Source organism: Bombyx mori, chromosome 11 (genome assembly GCF_030269925.1).
Source record: "Bombyx mori chromosome 11, ASM3026992v2".
NCBI classification, from domain to species: Eukaryota; Metazoa; Arthropoda; class Insecta; order Lepidoptera; family Bombycidae; genus Bombyx; species Bombyx mori.
The window spans coordinates 4,043,116-4,064,195 of NC_085117.1; the positions used below are offsets into that span (position 1 = coordinate 4,043,116).

General features: G+C 37.0%; 1 protein-coding gene across 2 annotated transcripts in view; it reads left to right on the forward strand.

The window, feature by feature from the left end:
- Positions 1–21,080, forward strand: part of LOC101735954 (translational regulator orb2) — a 72,961-nt gene that overhangs the window by 15,774 nt on the left and 36,107 nt on the right. The window contains exon 2 of one of the 2 annotated variants that reach the window (XM_038013764.2): positions 5,423–5,507. In XM_038013764.2, coding sequence (XP_037869692.1) covers positions 5,423–5,507 — 85 coding nt within the window. Of the gene's footprint in view, positions 1–5,422; positions 5,508–20,795; positions 20,882–21,080 lie in introns of those variants that run through there. The other variant, XM_038013766.2, reaches the window with a different exon arrangement.

Genomic DNA, 21,080 nt, shown 5'->3' on the forward strand with positions numbered 1-21,080 from the left:
GTATATAAGTCAAACACATTGTGAAGCTACCTGCCAAACGAATAAATAACTCTTATGCACCAATATATCTATATATTAATACGTGAAGCAAAAATGTTCCACACTTATAGAGAAGAAGTGCACAATGCTAATATTTTTTTTAAATAATGCATAAAAGATACATTAAATCAATAAAGAAAACATTACACACACTACATACCATGTATTTGACGCACACACGCATACATACTATTTATTGTCAAACTTTTGTTCTTGACGTCTGTTGTCAAATTGAGAATAGAATATGGTTAGTGTTTGTTAATATTTTTTATAGTGTAGTCTTGGCGAAATTTGTGATTATAGAAGTATAAAATACAATCTTAATAATGTACAAACTTACAATTCCAATTATAAATTAATTATAGTCGAATTTCGACTACTGCGGGACCTCTAGTATTAAGAAAATAGTCATTAGGTAAAGTTTTACATGAGTAGTAAGCATAATTAAAATTACTTTTACGTTATAATGTAGGTAATAAATCTTAAAATACTTGTGACAAGTGAAGCTAGCACAGACAATGTATTCAATTAGTCGATTCAGTCACTCAAAGGAACTATTCCAGCTACACGAAGACAGGTAATTGAGCTCATGGGTCCAATCTGAAGGAGTTTGTTAACACTGGCTCTAGCAAGAGCAGTGCTTCGCTGTATCTCCCACCGGGTCGGAATCGCGACACTCCGAGAAGATCTGCCGAGTGACGTAACTATAGTTCGTCGTTCGCCAACACGGAAACTATATTATATTCGAAACGTCAAAAATAATGCGAATAAAAACCGTAAAACTAATCTTAATTTATGCCTCGGGTAAAATTCGAACAAAATTACTATTAGTATTTTCTTACCGAACTACCCATAGAGTGATCGTACCGATTTCTTGGCTTTTATTTTTTTGCATAGCTTTTGTCGCAGGCTTTGAGTGCGACGACCGAATCAAGAAATTCTATAACGAAAATAAAACCTAACACCCCCACTCCGCCTACCATGTAGCTTGCGTTTAACGCCCTCACAAGTTGCGCTTGTATAGTGTTTGTGAAAAAGTCTGCCTATCTCTCTCTCGCGCGGCCTAGCTTATGAGTGTGAAGGGGACAGTTTTGCTTTTGTTAATGTTTATAAATATAGCGTGGTCTTATTTTATTATTGTTTTAATATTAAATTATTATTGTCTAATTATAATTGCATAAGTTGATAAAAAATGCTATGAAATAGCTTTACCGCGGCAGTCTCCGAGTGCCACACGTGCTATTTTTCATTTCTCCACAACGTGACTTACATTCGACCGCGCTCTGTATTAAGTATGCATCGACAATGACAGCGTTAGTGGCAAGTCGTGCGCCGTTGATCCTTGAATTAATTTATAATAGATAAGCAGCAATGGAGTTAATGAAACGAACACGAGAATGTATGCAGATTGGCGTTTAAATATTCAAAATGGTGTTACGTTTATGATTAAAGGAGGGTAGGATTACGCGCTCGATGGAATTAAAAGTTTATCAACGCTTACCGCAGTGGTAATTGGTAATAGAAGGACGCGACGTGGGGCCCAACGAATGTGTATCGCGAATCTGTCGCGAAGGCGGGTACCAATTTTTCTAGTGAAATACGTAGGTACTTAACAAATGTTCACGATTGACTTCCCCGGTGAAGAAATAATATCGTGTAATATAGGACCTTTTGTATTTCTACCGTGAAGAAGTAATGCGTTTCGGTCTGAAGGGTAGGGTAGCCGTTGTGACTATACTGAGACCTTAGAACTTATATCTCAAGGTGGGTGGCGTATTTACGTTGTAGATGTCTATGGGCTCCAGTAACCACTTAACACCGGGTGGGCTGTGAGCTCGTTTACCCATCTAAGCAATAAAAAATAATTATATATATATATACAGATATCGACCACTTCCCGGTATTGGCGTGATGCTTATGAGCTCTTTGAATTCCAAGCCGTCATCAAGCCAATAAAACCCATTATAAATCACACAAGCCACACAAGAGATAGATGAAACAATAAACACGCAAAAATCTCTAAGAAATTGTCGAGTTCAACAACAACTTCTAGCTCTGAGAGTTGCTTATCACGATATTATCAATGTACGAGAAACGGATCTTATCAGTAGACGTCGGATATTTCTGGCGAATCACCTGTGCTACTTGCTATTTGGTGCTTGTGAGTCGTTTTCAATTTACGCTACTCTTCGTCTCCTCCTACTCCTTACGTAGATCCTACTCCGAGGGTTGTGGCTTCCTTTGATAAATCTCTCCTGGATTACCCTGTGCAAGCCCTGCCTATCTTCAGCTACGCGGATGGCTTCGTAACCTAAAGTGTTCTCATCTCATCGTTCTCTTTCTCTCTCACTCATCAATTAACACGGTTTTCGGTTTTCATTAGCTCCCGATGTTATTTTCTCGGGTCTTCGACGGGTCGAAGGTACAATAATGACGTCACTGTTCATTAAAATCCAAAGCATTCCCTTCTCAATAATATGTGTAATTTTGAAATACATTCTTAAACAGCAAAATAAACTAGTTTACGATGTAAAAAAAATCACAACCTAAAAACATTATCATTCGGTCCTAAATTAGAATTCTCTGTGTTATAGCTACCAAAGAATGACAGAAGTACTTATATACGTTTAAATGTATACATTTAGAGAAAACTAGCGGCAGGCTCCGGCTCCGCTCGGGTCTTTAATAAAAATTTCAACGACTTTGTTTTATTTTTTAAAATAAAAGAACACTTATTGCGCCATAACTATAATAGTTAGACGTATGCTATCGCGACACTTTTTGTAAATAATAATGTGTTCAATAGTTTTCGCAGGGCACGCGATGTAAAGAATATTTTAAGTATTTTTTTTACACCTTGGGTTAACCTAAGGGTCGGCTGGTGGAGGGAACCCAAAATACCACAGGAACGGGGTTTTTGTGCAAATCCTCCTTTTCAAATCAAAGCTGCAAAATTATAATTTGCGTAATTACTGGTGGTAGGTAAACATACATGATATATTTTTATATATTCCAGAATTTCTCTAAATTAAACGGTTGTCTGGAAGAAACAGCCTTTAGCGATAAGACCGCCTATCGATATATCTGCTTTTTGACTGTTTTTGAATATAAACTGTGTTTTGATGTGTAATAAAGTTCTCTCTCTCTCTCTTTACATGTATAATTTTTCAGTATGTCTGTTTGTCACACCCTTTTAAACTACCGGACATATTTTGGGAGTGTGTTTCAGGATTTATTTTTAATTTTCACGGCAGATCTTTAGGCTCGCCAGTAATATTGTACAAGAAACATTAATAATAACAAAAAGCTTACGAATAGATTTTTTTAATGTTACGATACAGCTTTAATTGGTGACGCGCTCATAATTAACTTAGTTACGAGGTTACAGGAACCTATGAAGATCTAGTCAGCGTCAAACACAAACTTGAATCATCAAGCAGAAGCTCAATAGCTTTTCATGAAAGCTAACCTACCATTAGAACCGGTAAATTTGTAGCCGCCTTTATAAACTAAATCATAAATTACACTTTAATCATACTGTATATGGAAATTTAGAAAATGACCTACCGAAAAACCAAAAATGCTTTCCTTAAACGTCCCTCTGAAACTATGAATTATGCCAGAACCTATTTTAAATATTTTTACACAGGGCATAAATTGCCTTCAGCAATGTCACGGGGGAAGACACGCCCATTCCTGACCTTTAAACTCTTTAGGCTAAGGTTGGATTTTGCCTGTACATCATCAGCATTCGTTGCGCATTGGCGTTGTGACGTCACACTGCGTAACCGAATATAGGTCAGTAGGGCGGCACAGGGAAACGTCCAAGTTGCCTTGAGCTTCCAATTCTAATGGCCGTTATATGAATTAAGGTCTCGTTTAATTTGGCTACAGCAGGTAGTAGCGCCATTATACTTTGAACCCGCAATTCGAAACAATGCTTCCAGTTGCAAGCTCCCTTTAATTTAGACATTAGTTCGATGGAAGTCCACTCAACGTAGAACCTCCGTGTTTTATACAAATAAAACCAAGTAAGAATGTTTCAGAGAGGTCTTCCAATTTGGATTTTTCGTATAACACCATTAATGACGAGACCCCGTATATTATTACATCAAACCAATTTTACAGTACACGACGTAGAGGTCGACTTAAATTGGATTATACGTCAATTACAGGATGTGCTATTTGGCAATGTATGATTAATAGAAATTTTGTTATTGTGCTCAAAGACGCTGCTTGGATTTAAATTTACATACATATGTGTGTATACAATAATTAAAAGCGGATTATGGATTTTTTTATTGCTTAGACGGTTGGACTAGCTGACAGTCCACCTGGTGTTAAGTGGTTACTGGAGCTCATAGACATCTACAATGTAAATGCGGCACCCACCTGCATATATAAGTTCTAAGGTCTCAAGTATAGCTACAACGGCTGCCCCACCTTTCAAACCGAAACGCATTACTGCTTCACGGCAGAAATAGGCAGGGTGGTGGTACCTACCCGTGCGGCCTCACAAGAGGTCCTAAAATCAGTAAACATGAACATGACCTAGTTTTTGGTCAAGTTAACATCCCCAATAACTAGTGACGTGGTATATACAGAAATATGCTATATGCCCGTTGCAACTAAAAGGGCTTGTTATATCATCATCATGTTCGTCTTCGGTTCCCTAATGCTGAGTATAGGTCTTCCCTTATTTATGGCATAGTATTCTGTCACCCGCCGCTCCAGTCCACGAGTAATATACAAATACAACCCACGGAGTTTCTCGCCGGATCTTCTCAGTGGGTCGCGACTCCGATCCGGCGGTAGATTCTGCGAAGCACTGCTCTTGCTAGGGCTAGCTCTGGCCAGTCCACCCAGGTGGAGCTCCATAAGCCTCCAGGGCTAGCACCTAATACAGTCGCAGTTATACTTAAAATAATACCAATTATAATCTCTACAACTTGACTAGTCCCAAACACTACTAAGCACATGTAAATTTCTTGGAACCTTTCTATCACAGCAAGAGCTAAATGGCTTAGACACGTTTTTACTGATCCATTAACCTCAGCACTAGACGCCTTCCGCTCTAAGACTTAGGGACCCCGGTAACCGTACTCGTCGAACTCGGCAAAGAGTTCGATGTGCAACCTAACTCATACGTCAGCCCGCTGAGTTTCTCGCCGGATCTTCTCAGCGGGTCACGATTTTGGATTTCGCGGATCCGGTGGTAGCTTATGCGAAGCACTGCTTTTGCTAGGGCTAGTGTTAGCAAATTCTCTTAGGCTGAGCCCGTGAGCTCACCTATCCGTTCGGGCGTAGCTGGAATAGCCTCTAGCGAGTGGGTAGGCGGAAAAAAATTACAAATAAAGAACTCTCAGATCACGATTTGTTACAGGACCGAAGCGGCTTGGACAGTATGCGTTCATTAGAACACTATTTAACGGACATCATGAGGGCGGACACGTCTGAAAATATGAAAAGTAAGTTTAGTTTTAATTGCATTATCTATACTATAATATTGTAAAGCTGAAGAGTTTGTTTGTTTGAACGCGCTAATCTCAGGAACTACTGGTCCGATTTGAAAAAATATTTTCACATTCTATGTAAATGAAGAGGCGGATAAAATTTTGCGTTATGCCAAAGTAACCATTCCACGCGGACGAATTTACGGGCACAAGCTAGTTAATAATATATTTGTTTTGTCTTTGACTGCAAATATAGTTAAAGAGGCAACCCTACGAAACAATAATTGCGTTCAAATTGACTTAAAACTCAAAAAGGAACGAACAAAATTAAAGAGTAATGATAGGGGAGGAATGAAGTTGAATGCTGCGCGAATACACTGGATCTAGGCTACGCGGGACCCGTCCTTGTGGCGAGGATTGAGGCCCTATGTCCAACAGTGGACGTCTGTGGGCTGAAATAGCAACACAATATAGGGATGGTGAGGATTATTACTTGCCTACTATGCTTACATAATTAAATATAAGCCCACTAAGTTTCTCGCCGGACCTTCTCAGCGGGTCGCGATTCCGATCCGGCGGTAGATTCTGCGACGCGCTGCTCTTGCTAGGGCTAGTTTTAGCAAACTCAGGATGAGCCCGTGAGCTCAGCCACCCGCCCGAATAGATAGGGAATAAATAATACAATAAAAATGAAACACATTATGTACTTGAAAAACAGAACTCTGTGACAAAAAGATATGATTACGAAAAATTAATCTGTTTTTTTTTGTAATGTGTATATACAGAATTTTTGGAACGTAATAATCGACGTACTGAAACTTTTAATAAATGTACAAAATGTAATGGCCTTGTCTCTACAAATATCGCTAAAAAGGACATCACGCCACCGACCCGTGCCGACGAAGACTCTATGTTTCACAATACCTATCTCTACGTAGAGACGACGCGCGTTCACGATTTTAACCGACTTCAAAAAAGGAGGAGGTTCTCAATTCGAATGTATGTTTTTTTTATGTTTGTTACCTCATAACTTTGGACTGGGTGAATCGATTTTGATGATTCTTTTTTTATTAGAAAGCTAACGCTTCCCGTGTACTCCCATTTCAATTTAGTCCAGTTCTGATAATCGTATCCATGAGAAAACCATATAAATCTTAAATTTGCATTAAGTACGTGCGCGACAAATAGATGAATAACTCAATAACTCAATATCACGCCAACCGAATTCGATGATTATTGTTTTTAGTGTAGGTATATTAATTTGTTTTTTAGAATATCTTTTGTTTTTCTATTTGAAGTCGATTTTTGTTAAAGCATGTCTATTTACAATTATCGGAGTGTCCTATTCGAGTTATCATTAAAATTACGAGGCCGTATTTGAGAGCGAGCTATCGTGTAATGATCACGCATTTATTCTTTGTTTATGACGATTATGGTATTCCCAAAGTTACCCAAAGCTATGTCGTATTGCGACGTTGTTCAGTGTGCTCAGTTCGAGTTTTTTAACATTCTCGATAGCGTAAAAGTTAACTCAAATTAGTATGGAGGTGAAACGCTTTTTTTTTATTGCTTAGATGGGTGGACGAGCTCACAGCCCACCTGATGTTAAGTGTTTACTGGAGCCCATAGACATCTACAACGTAAATGCGCCACCCACCTTGAGATATAAGTTCTAAGTTCTCAGTATAGTTACAACGGCTACCCTTTAAACCGAAACGCATTACTGCTTCACGGTAGAAATAGGCAGGGTGGTGGTACCCACCCGCGCGGAATCACAAGAGGTCCTACCACCAGTAATTACGCAAATTATAATTTTGCGGGTTTCATTTTTATTACACGATGTTATTCCTTCACCGTGGAAATCAATCGTGAACATTTGTTGAGTACGTATTTCATTAGAAAAATTGGTACCCGCCTGAGATTCGAACACCGGTGCATCGCTCAACATGAATGCACCGGACGTCTTATCTGTTAGGCCACGACGACTTCAGACTTCAGACGTTTGCCTACGTTTGCCGTTAGGGGCGCTTTTCCAACCGAGAACGGTAAAAAGCTCGCACTGAGCACACTTAAATAAATAACTACTGGTGGTAGGACCTCTTATGAGTCCGCACGGGTAGGTACCACCACCCAGTGCAGGATTGACCATGTAGTAAGAGTAGCAATTGCTACGGGCCCCGCGCGAACGGGGGCCCAGCATATTTAAACCCACGCTATTCCTAAAAAATTAATATACTTTGCATTAAATATCAATTTTGAAATATGTATTGAAAAAAATAATTTGTGTAGTATCATCAGTTTTCAATTGTTAGTTTCTTATCAAAATTATTCTATATAGCCAGAAAATCTCGTCTCTGGCTTTTTTACTTGTCTTTTTTTTTTTTTTGCTACCCATGCTGATAGCCTTGAGAGGCTATTTCAGCTTCGCCCTAACGTTTGTAGGTGAGCTCGCGGGGCTCAACCGGAGAGTTGCTAACACTGACCCTAGCAAGAGCAGTGCTTCGCAGAATCTACCACCGGATCGGAAACGCGACCCACTGAGAAGATCCGGCGAGAAACTCAGTGGGTTGATACTTGTCAGAGCCTAACAGCGCCTATAGTAATTTACTAAATACCCACAAAATTGTAACCTATAGATGGCAAATAAACGTATAGACTATTGATTTGTTTTTTTACCACTTTATACTTAAGAGCCCATAGTAGATCACGGGCTCTTTGAAATAATTTGCTAAGGGCCCCGCGCTTGCTTAATCCGACACTGCCACCACCCCGCCTCTTTCTGCCGTGAAGCAGTAATGCGTTTCGGTTTGAAGGGTGGGGGGCAGCCGTTGTAACTATACTGAGACCTCAGAACTTATATCTCAAGGTGGTTGGCGCATTTAAGTTGTAGATGTCTATGGGCTTCGGTAACCACTTAACACCAGGTGGGACTTGAGCTCGTCCACCCATCTAAAAAAAAAAACGGACCTACACAGATAAATGCTGCGTATTAAGCCAAATGTCGCTTAAACCAAACAGCCTATCAACTCTCGTTAAGTATACAAGCGAAGCTAATAAGTGTTAAAAATGTCGAATACATAGAAATTATCGGATTGCACTTTAGAAAATGCGATCGGAGTTCGAGATATAAACGTTTTTATTTTTGTAAAACCAGTACGAAGCTATAGTAATTCTAATTGTTTTCAACTTGACACAGTTCCTATTGTTGATAGTGTTCGCCAACCAAGCATTGCGGTCGGCTGCGACACAGATATAAAGATTATGGACTAGGCAAACGACAGAAAGAGACAAATGTATCTAGACTATATATAAATAAGGGCCGATCTATGTTTTGCAAAAATGTTTTTCTAGTGAATAAGAAGGATGATAAACATCGCAGTTATGCCGATTCGTGCCGCGTAATAGATAGACCATATTTAATTTGTAATGTCTATGGACTTCAATGACCTTTACTCTAGATCACTAGTTCACCTATTTAAAAAAAATACAAGATTAAGTTTTGCTAATTTCTAACAAAATTATATATATTATTACATTCCAAAAATATTATAAGTAGTTGTTATATATACAATCCGTGACATTTCCTGGTAAAGGCTTAACGCGAGGTAGACCTTAGCTAGTCTACCTATCTAAGGAAATCGGCAATCTATTAACCAATAACTTTGTTAAAATATCAAATTAGACTTTAGTTTTACAGTAAAAGGACCAAAGTCACACTTCAAAATGTTTTTTTTTTGCTTAGATGGGTGGACGAGCTCACAGCCCACCTGGTGTAAAGTGGTCACTGGAGCCCATAGATATCTACAACATAGATGCTGCCACCCACCTTGAGATATAAGTTCTAAGGCCTCAAGATAGTTATAACGGCTACCCCACCCTTCAATCGGAAACGCATTGCTGCTTCACGGTGTTCAACGGCGTTCGATTTTTATTACACGATGTTATTTCTTCACCGTGGAAGTCAATCGTGAATATTTTGCTAAGCATGTATTTCGTTACAAAAATTGGTACCCGCCTGCGGGATTCGAACACCGTTGCATCGCTAGATACGAATGCACCGGACGTCTTATTCTTTAGGCCACGAAGACTTGTTTTTAACAATCTCGCCGTCTCTTTCTAGCAGGCAATGCAGTCTCTTCCATTGAACATTATATCGTTCGAAAAACTTACGCAACGCTTCGTAGCCTTGGTCATGTTTCGGGTCGGAACAAGGCCTCCCAACAAATGTCATCGTTTTTGTATTAAAACCAACGAACTAAATAAGATCAGTTAGTTAGCGTTAATTTATTATTACGAACTTTTGTAACTCAGAATCGGATATATTAGCCGGACGCTTTATATTAGCTTCACTTGTATGTATGTTTGTAACTGACTCGTTTAGACGCGATTTCGACCCACCTTAAACGGCCAGATTTCATTCAAACTTTGTATATTCATCGAGGACCGATGACAATACACTAATTTGATAAGATTATTCCATTATTCAATTAGCAAAATAAGATTTTTGCCAATTTATATAAGTAATTTCTATCTATAGTCGATAAGGCAGGAATTGATATTAAAGTACTTAATAGTTTTAAAAATACGCTTTTATAGAAAATTTTACTAAAAAATTAAAAATAAATAATAGTTAAAAAAAACTAAAAAAACACGCTTTATCTAAAATTCAACTAAAAAATAGAAAATAAATTTTAATAAATTTAAATTGAAAATAGTGTAAAATGTATTTTATTTTAAAAAAGCGTAAGGTGCTTTTTAAGATATTATTGAAATAATAATTCTTTTACTCATATTTGTCAGAAAAATATTTATAACTCATAACACCATGCACCATGTATGCCTTTCGCAATCCCAATATTTTCTCCTTTAAATGTGAACCGAATTTCTTCTTTATTTAGACTTTGACAATTGTAGTAATTTAATGAAACGGAAGGGTAATTTTTGAAGTTATACTTCTTTAGGCGCGTTACGAAAAATTGGTGAGAGTGAAATTTTACGATGCGCGCGCACCGTGACACAAAATTAACAGAATGAAGTTGCCCACTAAATCGCTCATTACAAAACGACCGACGTAACTTGGCGAGTCTGAATATAGCCGCAGGTGAACTTTTCGAACCGTACCGAGAATTACCGAATTTATACGATGTCAAGAAAAGGGATGTCCAATATGCGTGTTTGAGGATGTTGTTTAATCGATTTTTTTTTCAAATTGATTAAAATAAAAAAATAAAGTATAACTTCTTACGCGCGTACATAAGTATACGCACCCTTCTTTTTTGTTTTTCGACACAACAAAACCATATTAATAGTGTGTTTGTTAGTCCTTTTTTCACGTTGAAACGAATCATCAACTTGACGTGATTTTTTTAAAAGTATTTAGTGTTTAGTTCAAAAGTATTTAGTATTTAGTTCAGAAGAGTGACATAGGCTATATTTTATCCCGAAAAAACATTTCACTTGTACAGGAAATTCATTTTATTATCTTTAAAGAAATTACGTGATTTTCACCGTTAAAATTCAAAGATAGATACCTACTGATTCGCGTCCACAACCAGACAGACATCTTCAAGGATGCTCTTGTGATGCTCACGAAATATCTTTCTTATACCTTTAAACGAGTTATTCTTCTATATAATTTGATGCGTTTCGGTTCGAAGGGTGGGGTAGCCGTTGTAACTATACTGAGACCTTAAAACTTATATCTCAAGATGGGTGGCGCATTTACGTTGTAGATGTCTATGGGCTCCAGTAACCACTTAACACCAGGTGGGCTGTGAGCTCGTCCATCCACCTAAGCAAAAAAAAAAATTTAAAAAAACTCAGAAACGGCTCCAACGATTTTTATAAAATTTAGTATACAAGGGATTTCGGGGGCGATAAATCGATCTAGCTACGATTTATTTTCTGAAAATATTGTTTTATTCCGGTTTTCAATAATCAACTTTATGACTCTTCCCGACATCTATTGGCGAATAATAATACTATTTTTCATAATCGAGAGCAACTAAAGCTTTGCTTTAAAGACACAATAACACTAAAGCTATTTCAGCACATGGCGTTGTTATGCCACCCGAAGTCACTTAAAAATGCCTAAACGATCTTGGAATATTTCATCACTTTATCAATATGTAATTCGTATTTAAATATAATTTCTAAAAAACACAATTTATCAAAAAAAAAAACCGAACAAAGCCATCGGTCATCGTCTAGTGTAGTATCTAACGCACAACTCATTGGCAAATTTCTCAGAACACGCGAGCGAAACCGCTGCTAACAAAATAAACGTTAATATGAGTATTTGTTATCTATATCTATACTAATATTATAAAGAGGAAAGATTTGTTTGTTTGTTTGTTTCGAATAGGCTCCGAAACTACTGGACCGATTTGAAAAATTATTTTTCCATTAGAAGCCGACATTTTCCCTGATGAACATAGGCTACTTTTTTTTTTTTTTTTTTTATTATTTTTTTTGTTTCATGTGTGTTTTAATGTTTCCGAAGCGAAGCGAGGGCGGGTCGCTAGTCATTAAATGATTGAATTACCGTTTTAAACAATAAAACAGGGACTGGATTCTTTTGGCTTAATTACGCTAATAGACTTACCCGGTATTTGGTGGTTGTGACTTATGTCAAAAATATTCAGGACGACCCTTTGAAGCGAAATGATCGCGGGAGAGTCACCACCGCCCTGTCTATTTCTGCAGTGAAACAGTAATGCGTATCGGTTTGAAGGGCGGGGCAGCCGTTGTAACTATACTGAGACATTAGAACTTATATCTCAAGGTGGGTGGCGGCTACGTTGTAGATGTCTATGGGCTCCAGTAACCACTCAACACCAGGTGGGCTGTGAGCTCGTCCACCCATCTAAGCAATAAAAAAACCTCATGGTTCGGGTGGGGTGGTGTTGTCCACGCGGATATTATCACAAATACGTTTCTCGAAATTTCCAAGATTATCGCGTGTTGCTCACGAATTTATCCTTAACTAGAGGTCCCGCAGTAGTCGAAATTCGACTATAAATAATTGGAATTGTAAGTTTGTACACTTTTATGATTGTATTTTATACTTCTACAATCACAAATTTCGCCAAAACTACACTATAAAAAATATTAACAAAGACAAACAATATTTAATCTTAATTTGACAACAGACGTCAAGAATAAAAGTTTGACAATAAATAGTATGCATGCGTGTGTGCGTCAAATACATGGTATGTAGTGTGTGTAATGTTTTCTTTATTGTTTTAATGTATCTTTTATGCATTATTTAAAAAAAAATATTAGCATTGTGCACTTCTTCTCTATATTCTCTATAAGTGTGGAAAATTTCATACTCCTCCGTCCGCGCAATTTTCGTAAAAAGGGATACAAAGTTTTTGCTTCACGTATTAATATATAGATTACATCTATTATACGTAGATACCATAGATCTACATCGCTCATTTATGATTTTCATTTGAAAATTTCGTATTTAATCGAGATCCCAGAATGGCTTTTTGCGTTTTAAATAATTTTATTATTCATTAATTCACACATTACGCAAGTAAGTTTTAAATGAATTGAAAAAACTTACTAATTATCTTTACTAGCTTATAGATAACAGTTAAAACAATGCAAAATAACCACATTAGCTGCTGACATTTCAGTTTTGGATGCTAGACAAACTAAAATTAACATAGACTCGATTCTAAAATTACTTCACCTCGGGATTAACTGTCCAGAAATTTCTGAACCGCGGCTGTTTGCAGCTAAACCCGATCTGGAGGTCGTCGTTATTCGGTCGATTTCAACATAACCGCCTAAGCTACTTAATTACAGAGACGCACGAACGGTTTGACTTTAGTACTGAGTGCGGAAATTTAATTTAGTCGTATTTTCTGGTGTTTCGGTGCTGTCAGTTTTCTTCTGATTTTTGTCAGTAAGTGTTCAAAAGTGGGTGGAGGTGGTTGCTTATTTCGGTTAAAACTAAAGTGTCCGGTCGTTTATAATAGAAACAAGTAAAAAAAAATCAAAACTAAAATCCTGGAGTGCAGTGACCTGTGTTTTTTTGTTGTGTATGTGGAAAAATGTGAATTATTAACTAACGCGATAAGGTTCACTTTTAATTAAACTCAAAAAATTGTTATTTTACCATTATTATAAATCACACTTTTTATTTTAGCGTAGCACAATTAATATCATTATTGAACAATAATATAATTGGGGCCGTTTTTTTTTTATTCACGCTATGAAATTTCCATATAAATAATATACAACTCGAATTGATTTCAGTAAAGGCAAATCAACAAAAGTTTATACATAAAATTGCGTGTGTCTTTTAATTACAATTTCCATTGGCACTCAAATTTTATTGAATTGAATTTTTTTTTTTTTTTTTTTTCCGCCCCTCATCTTAGCAGGTAGCGTTAGTAATGCTAATAAATAGCGTAATAGATAACAACACTTTGCTTATTTCAGCCACGAAAGCTGTCGACAAAAAAAAATCTTGCTTAGATACGAGGACAAGCTCACGGCTCACTCGGTGTTAAGTGGTTGCCGGAGTCCATAGACATTAACAACGTAAGCGCCGAGCTTTAAGTCTCAGCTCAGCTTTTAAGGCTGGTAGTACGCTGCATAGTAAATAAACGGGGTGGTCATACCTACATATGTACGTACATATCCGTGTGGGCTCAGTGTGCTTAGTTCGAGTTTTTTAACGTTCTCGGTAGCGTAAAAGTTAACTCGAATTTATATGGTGGTAGGACCCTGCCTATTTCTGCCGTCAAGCGTTTCGGTTTGAAGGGTGGGGCAGCCGTTGTAACTTACTTGAGACCTTAGAACTTATATCTCAAGGTGGGTGGCGCATTTACGTTGTGGATGTCTATGGGCTCCACAATAACATGTAACTACTTAACACCAGGTGGGCTGTGAGCTCGTCCACCCATCTAAGCAATAAAAAAAAAATAAAAAAAAATAGAGCTGAAACGTTTGCTTACGTTTGCCGCTAGGGGCGCTGTTCCAACGGCATACAAATTTGAGTTAACTTTTACGCTATCGAGAACGTTAAAAAACTCGCACTAAACGCACTGAAGACTGTGACTTCTCATTTAACCATTTAATGTCCGGTGAGCCGTGAACTAGTCCGTCCGTGTTGAGCAATATTTGCATTGCTTACTTGTGCGACAATTTGTGATTTAATTTATTTAATAATTGAAAAAATATTTCGAACTCTATCGAATGCGTTTTTACGTTATTTTGTATGTATTTATATTGAAGAATAGGTGAGTCCTGCAATGTTACTCGCGGTTATTGTCCTACCGCAGGTGACGCAGTGCGGCGAAGCTAGTCTAAAAAATCCTCCTTATATCATCGACTACCTATCAGTGAAAGTCCCGTCAAAATCAGTCCAGCTAGACAGACAAAATAGTTAAAAATGTTATTTTGGTGTATGGTGTACCGTATATGTACCTATATAATAATATTATTATATTCATATGCATGTAGTAAAAATCGGTTATTTCAATATTACAAACAGACACTCCAATTTTATTTATATGTGTAGATCTACTCTACGTGTTCTGGTTGGTAACAAAAAGGGCTTTGGATTTTTAATAAATAAAACTTAAATATCGTTTGTAAAATATAATAATTGATATTTCGCATCTTCACTTTCGATTTTAATACTTTAAGTCTTAAGTCGCATACCTAAAATGCGCTTGATTTAAATGAGACGGAAAAAGTATCTTTAACCTTTTCTAGACTAAAATAAACTGTTTAATTTTATAAAATGATAGAATACAATATTTATAAATTGTTGGAACTATAAAAAAATTATTTTCTTAAAATTTTTAGTTTAGTCACTTACTTCAATTCCAAAAAGGTGCGATTTGTTATTTTATGATTTAGTTTCTTAATGTCTTTAAATTTCTCGAAGTTTCTCTAGTGGCGTAAACTTTTGAAACCAATTATTTTTTGTACAATGAAAATAATCTTTCCCTGAAAATGACAGATTAAAATCGATTACGTTCTGTTGAGAATAGTTTGACAGGTGGTAATCATTTGGGCACTAAAAAACAAACAATTTTTTTTTGTCAAACATAAAAATTGGTTGATAAATAAATATGTGATACATTTCAAATTTGCTGCTCCAACCAAAGCGATGTCCAAACTGCTTAAAGAGTTAATTGACTATCGTAGATAGATTGTAGATAGTTATGGTTTTAATTGCCGGGTTCAATTGTAACACAAATAAATTTTAATTAATTTGAATTAAAAATAGTGTAAGAAAAAATGATTTTATTGTAAAAAAGCGTGGGGTGCTTCTCAGGATGTTATCAAAATAACCCTTCTACTCATATCTGGTCATAAAATATTTATAACTACTGATACCATGCACCTCGCGCTTTTTTTACAATAAAATCATTTTTTCTTACACTATTTTAATTCAAATTAATTCAAATTTATTTTCTATATTTTAGTGGGACTTTTTATAAAAGCGTATTTTGTTAGTTTTTTTTTTTCATTTTTTAGTTGAATTTCAATTTTTCATTTTTTTTTCATTTCTTATTTTAATATTGATTTGTCATCGGTCCTTAATAAGTATACCAAATTTCGAGTTAATCCGAAGTTTTTTTGTCAAAATCATGTTCAAAGATTCCGTGACATACTAACATACAGACGTCTGAAGCTAATAAAAGTGTATTAAAAAAAGATATTCCAAAACAAATTAATTTAAAAGCTAAAAACAATATCGAAATCGGTTGGCGTGATATTGAGTTATTGAGTTATTCATATATTTTTCGCGCACGTACTTAATGCAAATTTAAGACTTACATGGTTTTCTCATGGATACCATTATCAGAACTGAATTAAGAGTACACGGGAAGCGTCAGCTTTCTAAATAAAAAATAATCCTCAAAATCGATTCCCCCAGTCCAAAGTTATGAGGTAACAAACATAAAAAGAAACACAGTCGAATTGAGAACCTCCTCCTTTTTTGAAGTCGGTTAAAAAGGCCGGCTAAATTAGAGCCGCCAATTCACACATCGCGCCCGACCTTGCGGATGCGCAGTGAAAACGTATTGTTACGCAACGTGTAGTGCTGCGACACGTCGATAAGGGGTTTCAAGGTCGATATATCGATTGTGGAGGTTCGTTTCGTAATTGATTTTGTATTGTTACGCGCTAGTGATCTAGTGTTGTACGTTGTGAGTGCATTAAAATTGTCGATAAGAATAAATCGCGGGTGTTGAAAACAATTGGCAGCTGCTTGGCTGTGCCTCTCGCTCTCGCCTCTGGTGTTCGTGGGCGACGTTGACCACTTACCGTCAGCTAGGCTGTATGCCCGTCTGCCCATAAAGACGATTTATCTTGTCGGAGACGGTAAAAAATAATTGATAAATGTATGCACGTCACTAGTGAATCTACCCGATTTTTTTATGATATTTATGAAAGATCACTTTGCAAAAACAATTTAAATTAGTTTCACAACGAATTTTAATGCATTTTTATTGGATTTCGGTCAAGGCTCCACTTAATTATGTTTATCAATCTATTTCGACGTTTTTGTATCAATAATAAATAAATAAATAAGATGTTAACATTTTGATGTGAGCTAATTAAATAATTATTTACCCTTCATTCACGGACTTTCCTTTTCCTTATTCTTTTTTATACATACATATTATTGTGTTTCCGCTAGAAGTATGTGATTTTTTTAGTTTTTATTGCTTAGATGGGTGGACTAGCTCACAGCCCACCCGGTGTTAAGTGGTTACTGGAGCCCAGTATTTACGCAAATTATAATTTTGCCGGTTTAATTTTTATTGCACGACGTTATTCCTTCACTGTGGAAGTCAATCGTGAACATTTGTTGAGTACGTATTTCATTACAAAAAGTGGTACCCGCCTGCGGGATTCGAACACCGGTGCATCGCTAGATACGAACGCACCGGACGTCTTATCCTTTAGGCCACGAAAACTTATATTTTTATTTATGGTTTATTTGACACTAGTGACCCGCCGTCGCTTCGCTTCGGGGCCCATTATTTATTATTGATTTATTGAATTTTCTCTTATACAAATCTTAACCTGAGCTAGTGCTCTGAAAATTCACATTACGGATAAAACGATAACGATAATGGCTTACACATAAAAGATAGATATATGTTGTCGCGGACTTTTCTTTAGGACTATTTAAGATAAACATTTCCATAATACATTATATACGTGTAACTCCATCGGGTTTTGCAGCGCACGCCAGTATGGCAGTTTTTTTTCCTACTTACTTGACACTTATCGTTATATTTTGGATAATTCACACTGTATCTTTATAAATTATAGCCTATATACTATTTTGATGTGTAAGATATATTAATGTAAAGTTTCATCTAAATCCATTCAGTAGTTTTTGCTTGAAAGAGTGACAAACATACTTCCTACATACTTTAACGGCCGTCTGGTGTAGTGGTAAGTGACATGGTCATTACACAGGGGGTCGCGGGTTCGAATCCCGCCAAGGGAATATATTTGTATGATAAATATAAATGTCTTTTCCAGGGTTATGGATGTCTATTAAATATATGTATGTGTATAATAAAAATCTTACATTTATTTCCGTTATCTGGTACCTGTGACACAAGTTTTTTACGAAACTATCATGGGACCAGTTAACGTGGTGTGATTGTTAGTAAATATTTATTTATTTATTTATTTATTCCATATATTCTTACAAACTTTCTTTTCTTTTCTACCTAATCTAGTAACCTCGAGGGGTTATTCTAGAGGTTCTCTATTCTAGAGGTTATTCGGAGAATATCCGAGCGAGTAGGTGAGCTCACGGAGCTCTAACCTGAGGTCGTTGCTAATACTAGCCCTAGTAAGAGCAGTGCTTTGCAGAACAAACTTTCGCGTTTATAATCATCATTATACTGCCCTTCTCCCAGTCGCCTAGGGTCGGCACAACATGTTTTCTCCTTCCATACTCCTCTATCATATACCATTTCTTCGGTCACTCGCTTCTTACACGCCATCCATTCATTTCTTCTTAGGTCTACCTCTTCCTCTATATCCTTCCACATTCATAGTTAACACTCACAACCTCATTTTCATTCCGTCTCATCACATGTGCATACCATCCCAAATGCGCACTTCTCAGCTTCTCTGTCACAGGTGCCACTTTCAGACTTCCTCTAACATATTCATTCCGTATTATATCCATTCTCGTTACCCCACACATCCATCGCAACATTCGCATCTCTGCTGCATGCAATCGCCTTTCATCATACATCATCTTCTTCATCATCATACATTCATCATTCATTCATTCATCATTTATAATATTAGTAGGATATTAACAAGTCCATATGTAAAATTAATATTAATAGAAAATGTGAATGTGTGTGTTGTTTATCCCTCTTTCACGTGGAAACGAAGCAACAGATTGACGTGGTTTTGTTTTTAAATGATAGCATTAGTTACTTAGTACCCTCTCAATTTCCCGGGAAACTCTTTAATTATCTTTAGATAAGAATGTTGATGATTTTCCTTGATCACGCATCCTAAGCTACGCGGACTGCTAGTATAATATCGCACCTTTAGAACTATAGAAACCATTTCGAAATTTTTAGATTTCGTCTTCAATTCAAAAATGGACCTAGAGTGACCCTTATCAGCGACTCTCGGTAATCAAATGACCAGAAGTAGCTTATAAAGGGACAAAGCTATCCATCGGTCTCTTTCACTCCGTCCCCTTCCTCTACGTTTTTTTTCGTTTTGAGAACTTTAATCGTTGTTTTCCAAAAAACACATATTTTGAGTTGGGTCTTCATAATTAATTCTAAAGGCGCGATATATAAACAAATACGAGGGGAGGGGTGGGAGGGAGGGCTGGTGTGTCTTTAAATCACATGATTCTTCTTCATCGTTACCTCACTACTGAAGATCGCGATCACATGTGACTTTCAACCAAAGTAGTTTCTTATTAAAAATTTCAATAACTTACATTGCACAAAATAATACAGTAAATATGTACAATCTTAAAGAAAACGTGCGTCGATAGTGTTTCTATTTCGTAAATTGTGAATGGGTCATTTATTGATGATCATTTTAGGCCTTAGAGCACAGGGTGGGCCTTAGCCTGGTCCAGTATGCCTCTCCAGACTGCTCTGTTCAGGACTTTCTCCTTCCAGTTCCTGACAGCTTTGAGGTCGTGCTCTGCGCTATCTAACCATCGGAGTTTGGACATGCCACGACATCAGCGGCCCTTTGGTTTAGCATATAGTAGTTGTCTTGGCATTCTGGTCTCATTCATTTATTGATGTTACTTAACAACAAGTTTGAATTCTAAGTGGAATTGGAAATAATTCTGACGCCTACAACGTGTCTTTAGCAGGCGCTAACTTTTCTTTTTTCCCTACCTACCTATGCTGATAGCCTTGAGAGGCTATATCAGCGTTATCCTTACATGTAGGTGAGCTCTCGGGGTTCAAACCGGAGGTGTTGCTAACACTGGCCCTAGCAAGAGCAGTGCTTCGCAGAATCTACCACCGGATCGAAAACGCGTCCCACTGTGAAGATCCGGCGAGAAACTCATTGGGCTCAAGCGGTAACATCGCTTCGAGTTTTAACGCCAAACACTTCTTGTAAACGAAGCTACGCGATTACGATATTGTCTAAAACACGTAGGTATCCATGTAACGATAAACTTATCGATTCAAGATAGCATCTCTCGTTGATTCTCAATGCTATATCACGTCACGGAATTGACAGTCGGCAAAAGCCAAAGTAACTATCCTGTGTGCTTAGTGCGAGTTTTTTAACGTTCTCGATAGCGTAAAAGTTAACTCAAATTTGTGTGCAGTTGGATCAGCGCCCCTAGCGGCAAACGTATGCAAACGTTCTCATGACGGGTGTCTTCACAGAAAATTTGCATTTTATCATCATACAATTTTTTCTAGTATATGTTTTAATGTAATTTTCATTGTGATTTTAATAATACCTACATATTCACGGTATACTTATAGAAAATATAGATAAACTAGCGACCCGCCCTCGCTTCGCTTCGGAAACTGTAATTTATTATTGATTTCTCCACTATTTAACGGATGTTATTATACATATAAACGTTCCTCTTCAATCACTCTCTATCTATTTAAAAAAACCGCATCAAAATCCGTTGCGTAGTTTTAAAGATTTAAGCATGCATAGGGACAGTCAGATATAGGGACAGAGAAAGCGACTTTGTTTTATACTATGTAGTGATAATTCACGTTCTTCCACGAAACCGTTCCTATATTAATTTGTGTCTGTTGCGTTAAAAAGTGTCAAGATTATGTTTCTCGTGCTGTGAACGAATTCTCGCGGCTTTAGAATGATTAACGAACATTTTGTGAGCAGCATGACGTACTACGGTAAGTTTGTTTTTGTTTTTTTTTTTAACTAGAGGGTAGGTATGTTTCTGCCGTGAAGCAGTATTGCGTTTCGGTTTGAAGGGTGGGGCAGCCGTTGTTACTATACTGAGACCTTAGAACTCATATCTCAAGGTGGCGCATTTACTTTGTAGATGTCTATGGGCTCCAGTAACCACTTAACGCCAGGTGGGCTGTGAGC